This window comes from Gordionus sp. m RMFG-2023, chromosome 1, assembly GCF_954871325.1.
Source record: "Gordionus sp. m RMFG-2023 chromosome 1, tfGorSpeb1-WG-v2, whole genome shotgun sequence".
Lineage (NCBI taxonomy): Eukaryota > Metazoa > Nematomorpha > Gordioida > Chordodea > Parachordodidae > Gordionus > Gordionus sp. m RMFG-2023.
Window position 1 is genome coordinate 85254996 of NC_088775.1, and position 6930 is coordinate 85261925.

At 24.6% G+C, this 6930-nt stretch overlaps 1 protein-coding gene across 1 annotated transcript in view; it reads left to right on the top strand.

The window, feature by feature from the left end:
- LOC135931876 (very-long-chain (3R)-3-hydroxyacyl-CoA dehydratase 2-like) overlaps positions 1 to 6930 on the top strand; it is a 23468-nt gene extending 16538 nt beyond the window's left edge. The window contains exon 7 of the mRNA XM_065469182.1: positions 6263 to 6930. Within this exon, the coding sequence (XP_065325254.1) occupies positions 6263 to 6411 (149 nt within the window). The 3' untranslated portion in view covers positions 6412 to 6930. The remainder of the gene's footprint in view (positions 1 to 6262) is intronic.

Genomic DNA, 6930 nt, shown 5'->3' on the forward strand with positions numbered 1-6930 from the left:
TACATCTTCACTAAATTTATATTTACACATGTTATTAATACTTATTTTAACATATTTTCGTCAAAAAAATTCAAAAAACTTTAAAAAGAACGATTATGACAATTGTCACTTTTCTATGGTACATCTTCATTAAATTTATATTTACACATGTTATTAATACTTATTTTAACAAATTTTCATCAAAAAATTCAAAAAACTTTAAAATTAACCATTATGACAATTGTCACTTTTCATTGGTACATCTTCACTAAATTTATATTTACACATGTTATTAATTCTTATTTTAACATATTTTCGTCAAAAAAATTCGAAAAACTTTAAAAATAACGATTATGACAATTGTCACTTTTCATTGGTACATCTTCACTAAATTTGTATTTACACATGTTATTAATACTTATTTTAACATACTTTCTTCAAAAAAATTCAAAAAACTTATAAAAGAACGATTATGACAATTGTCACATTAAATATCCTTAAAAAGATCATATAAAATAACATCAAAAAAGTTTCATAAAATCCACCTCATTTAATAATAAATAGATAATTTTAAAAAAATGATAAAAGATTTCACCTAAAAGATTGTTTATTTATCTAATAAAATTTACAATATAATTCCTCAATAAAAGATGTATTTACAAAGAAGATTGTGAAAATCACTAATAAATTATATTATAAAGAATATTACATTTTTACAATATAGCAGCATATTATTTTTTTTATTAAAAAAACATCAAATAAATAAATTTATTTTCATTTTAAAATATAATAATATAAATAAAAAATATTAAATCATATCATGTTTATTTGTTGAAAATAATAAAATATTTACATTAAATATAAATAAAAATAAATTATTTTACTAAAATAAATAAATAATAATTAATGCTAAGCATCGATGCAGAATTTTGACTAATTTATTTTAGCCAATTTTTAGGCTTAGCCCATTTTTAGGCTTAGCCAATTTTTAGGCTTAGCCGATTTTTAGGCTTAGCCAATTTTTAGGCTTAGCCGATTTTTAGACTTAGCCTAATTAGGTTTAGCCGATTTTTAGGCTTAGCCTAATTAGGTTTAGCCGATTTTTAGGCTTAGCCTAATTAGGCTAAGCCTACCCCCCCCCCAACATTTCTAATTATACTATTAATACAAAAAATCTATTAATATTGTTATCATCCAAATCAGTCATTTTATTATATAAAATAAATTATATAAATAATAATTTAAAACATCACCATATTTAATAATGTACCATTTAGCTTTATAATTAAAATATCATCTAGTGTACCCTTATCTAATCGTGTCCTTAGAGAAGTTATAGTTAATGCTAATCCACTAAATGCTCTCTCAACTGACTTGGGCGCAAGAGAGGCTAGAATATCTTGGACAATTTAAATAATTCTGTATCTTGATATTTTATTGAAAGCCAATTTTGCACAATATCTTGGTTAGATGGCAGTCTTTTGTTATATAACAAAGACTTTATTTTAAGTTAAATATCACTATTCCCCTCTTCATAATAAACAGGCGCTTTTTTGTAATCACGCTCGATATAGAGATCAAATTTGGTTTTTTTTATAATCTTTTGTAGGAGGCAAAATCAAGGTTGGACTTTCTTTATATGGGTCCAAAACTTGCAATTGTTTCCAGGTTGCAAATATATGTTCCTAAAAAAAGGATGTATATTATAAATTATTAATTTACTCTTGCCAATATTTTATCGTCTTCCGAAGGATATTTTCCATCTTCATAATGGAATCTTGGATCCATATATATAGCACCATCATTTTGAAAGAGAAAGCTTTCTCTCATGTTCAAACATTCTAACATATTTTTAGATAATTCATTATCCATTTCTTCCAATTCCTTTTTTGCATTCTAGCAAGCGGCAAAAATATCACCAATTATATTTTTTTTTGTAATTTCATAGTTAACATGTATAATGGTAATAGAGATATGCCTTTGAATTATTATACACAGCAAAGTTAGCGAGCTCAGTAAGTATTTCTCTAGGAATATTTCGGTTTCCGAGAAATGTCTGGCACAGTATTTTCCATCATCTGACATTTATTATTTCCAGTTCCATTTTGCATTCTAACCAAGAGGCCACCAATTACAATATTTTTTTTATATTATTTCTTAGTTAATATGTATAATGGCAATAGAAATATGCCTTTGAATTATATACATAAATCTGAACTAATAAAAGTTTCTAGTTATTGCCCACCCATTTTAACATAAAATTCTTTATTATCTATAAGATTTTTTAACATGAGATATGTACTATTCCACCTAGTAATAGTATCTAGAGTGGGTTTGGTAACTTTATCCATTATAAATAAATTTTTATATTTTTGAGATTTTATTAATTTTATGATGTCCCGAATTTTGATTAAATCCAATTTTAAATATGTTTTTATAAAACTATTCACAGCTAATTGTATAGTATGAGCTGAACATCTTATACAGCTTAGACCAAAGCTTTTGCTCATGTCGTTTAATATATTGTCCGTATTGTCATAATAGTCGTCAATATCTTCTGGTATTTCTTCATCAGAGGAAATTGAGATGTTTTCATCAATACATATATTATCTTGACCACTCACACTTATATCAAAAATTTCGCTGAAATTGTTTACAGCAACATTTGATAAATCATTTTTGCCATAATATTAACTATTTTAATCATATTCGCGCCGTTATCCACGGTAATGCTATATATTTATTTAGATCAATCTGTTATTTTTTTAAAATTGTATGGATTTCTTCTTTTAGTTAACACCTGTATGAATTTTTAGTAGTTCTATCATTCCTAGTGTTCGCATTTCTATCTGGCCATCTTTTATATATTGAACATTAATACCTAATATTGATCTATTATATCTAGTAGAGCTATTTCATTTTTGAAAAAAATCAGCTAGTTTTTTAATTCACGCATGATTTAAAGTTTAATTTCGGATGCGGTATATTTTATTTTGTCTACCACTGATCGAGAATTTATTTCCATATGTAGTGAATGACCAATAGGGTCTAGTAAAATATGGAAACCCTCATAATTGACCATATTAATGGGTAAATTATTAACTGTAATCAACCGTATCATACATTCGAAAACCTAAAAAAATGATTATTTATTCTTTATTATGTCATTTAAGTATTTTGAACTACTTTTGATTTATCGATCATAATTTTTTGGAATTTTCCTTTTGCTGTTATTCCTAGCATTTAAGGAGGAATCACTATTAGATTCATCTGCTTTCATTATGTTTGGGTGCTGAGAGGTTTTGTGCCTTTTAAGATTTGCTAGAAAAATATAGTGCGAACACTAAGAATGATAGAACTACTAAAAATTCATACAGGTATTAATCCAAAGAAATAAATCCAAACAATTTTTAAAAAAAATACCAGCTTGATTTAAAATATATTATTACTGTGGATAACGGCGCCAATATGCTTAATATGCTTGACATTATAGCTAGAGATTAATTAAATAATGATACTGATTTATCTAATTCTAATGAAAACAATTTGAACCAAATAATTTTTGATACAAGTGTAAGTGATCAGAAAAATTAATGTATTGATGAAAACATCTCAGTTTACTCTGATGAAGATATACCAGAGGTTATTGACGACTATTATGATAATACGGAAAAAATATTAGGTAACATTAGTAAAAGCTAGGTCTAAGCTGTGTTAGATGCTCTGCTCATACGATACAACTAGCCGTAAACAGCTTTATTAAAAAATATTTAAAATTAGATTTGGTCAAAATTCGTAATATCATAAAATTAATTAAATCTCAAAAGTATAAAAAATTATTTTTAATGGATAAAGTTTCTAAATTCACTCTAGATACTATTACTAGGTGGAATAGTACATATCTTATGTTAAAAAATCTTACAGATAATAACAATTTTTATGTTAAAATGAGTGAGTTATACCCAGAAACTTTTATTAATTCAGATTTATGGGATATAATCCGATTAGGCACATCTGTCCTATTGCCATTATTCATATTCACTATAAAATTACAAAAAAAGATATAGTAATTGATAAATTTTTTTGCGTCTTCGTTGGAATGCAAAATGGAGTTAGATAAAATTGATAGTGAGTTGTCTAAAAATATGATAGAATGTTTGAACATAAGAGAAAGTTTTCTATTTTAAAATGATGCTTTTCGAAGCGCTATATATATGGATCCAAGATTCCATTTTGAAAATGGGAAATATCCTTCCAAAGACAATAAAATATTGGCCAGGATAAATTAAAAAACTTATAATATACCACTTTTTTATTTTAGGAACATATATTTGCAACCTGAAAATATTTCCAAGTTGTTGACCCTTACAAAGAAACTCTATCCTTAATTTTGCCTCCCACAAAAGATTAAAAAAAACTAAACTTGACCTCTACATCGAGCGAGATTGGAAAAAGACGCCTCTTTACTATGAACTTGGGAATAGCTTAAAATAAATTCTCTATTATATAACAAAAGATTGCCATCAACCAAGATATTGTGGAATATTGACTTTCAAGAAAACATCAAGGTACAGAATTATTTAAATTGTCTCATGTAATTCTAGCCTCTCCTTGCGCCCAAGTCTCAGTGGAGAGAGCATTTAGTGGTTTAGCACTAACTATAACTTCTCTATGGACACGATTAGATAAGGGTACACTGGATGATAATTTAATTATAAAGCTAATTCGTACATTGTTAAATAATGTGATTTTTTAAATTTTATTTATATAATCTATTTTATTATATAATTATAGTTTACATTGTAATTTTATTAAATAAAAATTTATATAATAAAATGACTGATTTTGATGATAACAATATCAGTAGATATTATGTATTAATGTGGGGATGGGGGGGGGGGTTTATCTTACTAGAATTAGCCAAATGGTAATTTCTAAGATATAAAATTGATTTAAAAGGTTAAAGGAAAAATATTTTAAAATATTGTCCTCAAAATATAATGTTTATATTATATTAATACATCTTTCTAGTCGAACTCCATCACGGTTATGTCAAAACATTTTACATATATGATACTAGTATCATCCACACAGACGATTTAGTTTTTCCAACAACATGATCATATTAACCTAAATTAAAAATAATGGAAATCATTAATATGACAATTTTAAAAAATATATATTCTAAAATAATTTCAAAAGGTTCTGAGTTGAATATCAGATAAATTTCACTTTTTTAGTTTACAGTAAATATCAATACATTAAAACTATGTCTAAACATTTTTAAAATTATTATTTTTACTTATTTATAATATAAAAAAAAATATGATATTGAGCATTATGACAATTGTCACCTTTACAAGTATTATATTATCATTAAAATTCTTAATTTACTAAAATAATAGTTTGTGAGATAAGTGTTATGACAATTATTACCTTAGTTTTTTTTATATGTTTTATAATCACTGAAACCATCTCGAATTATGCTCAAAATATTTATTCCAGCCTATTTTAACTAAAATTATTTTTAAAGGTTCTGAGATGAGTATTATAACAATTGTCGCTTTCATGGTTTACATTAAATATTAATACATTTAAATTATGTCAAAAAATGTTTTAAATAATTATTTTCCCCTATTTTTATTTAAAACATAAGTGAAATAAGTATTATGACAATTGTCACCTTTATATGCTTTACAATCACTGAAACCATCTCGAAACATGCTCAACTACCCTATTTTGACTAAAATTATTTTTAAAGGTTCTGAATGATTATTATGAAAATTGTCAGTCACTTTTATAGTTTACATTAAATATAAAACATTAGAATTATGGAAATACATTTTTAATATGATCAATATTACTTATTCCAAATAGTAAAAAATATACAGGTATTATGACTAATTCTCACATTTATATTTTATTTTTACAGAAATCACAAAAAGAATTTATTATATTATAAAATTTTCCAAAATATTTTGCTCAATAATCTTATTTGAGCAAGTTCAAAATTTTTTTTTGCAAAAATATTTTCGCACATTTTGATCTTCAAAAGCGCCACGATCTGGTAAGATTTTTGAATTTGGGAAAATGTTAAACCCAGATTATATTATGTAGAAAAGGATAACGGACTTTCTAGTCACTCGCGTATTTTCCTTATCCAATCTCTAAAATAGTTAAGAAATCGGATTATATAATAATGCCCGAATTACTAAATTTCTTCATTACGATATACCAATATATTAATACTATTTATATTTACTTTTTTTTAAAATGTTATCAGGATTTTTCTTCCTCTACACATACATGCTTAAACAAAGAAAAAAAGTTTTGACCAACCTTCAATCTCCTAAGTGGAAAGATCATTCCCTAAACGGAAATACTGAAAAAGTAGCTGCAACAGGTGATGGAACCAATCTCAAAGAGGACTAAATCTAATCTCATTTTCTAATAAATAAATAACATATTATATTTACTATTTACATTGGTATACAGTCATTATTTTATATATATATTTTTTTTTACTCTGAAAAAATTTATAATCTAACTTTTAATAACATAGTTTATATTTGTTTTGGGATTATGACCACCCTATCAATACTATTAATATAAAAATATGAACACTGCCTTTAAAAATCCTAATCAATTATAATATTTTATAATTTTTCAGTATATTGATTCCATCTTTTAATTTTTTAATATTTATTTTTTTTTAAATTATAATATACTATTCTTTCCATTTTTAAAAAAAATATATTGGATAGTATTAGACTTATATTTTATAACCTTATATGTATTTATTTCATTTTTTTTAAAAACAAATTGTCATCTCAATTTATAATTTTATATCATCTTTCTATTTATTTTTATAAAGATTATCATGCTCAATATTATGATTTTTTTTGTACTACAATTCAATAGTCGTATTTATAAAATATTCAAATAAATATA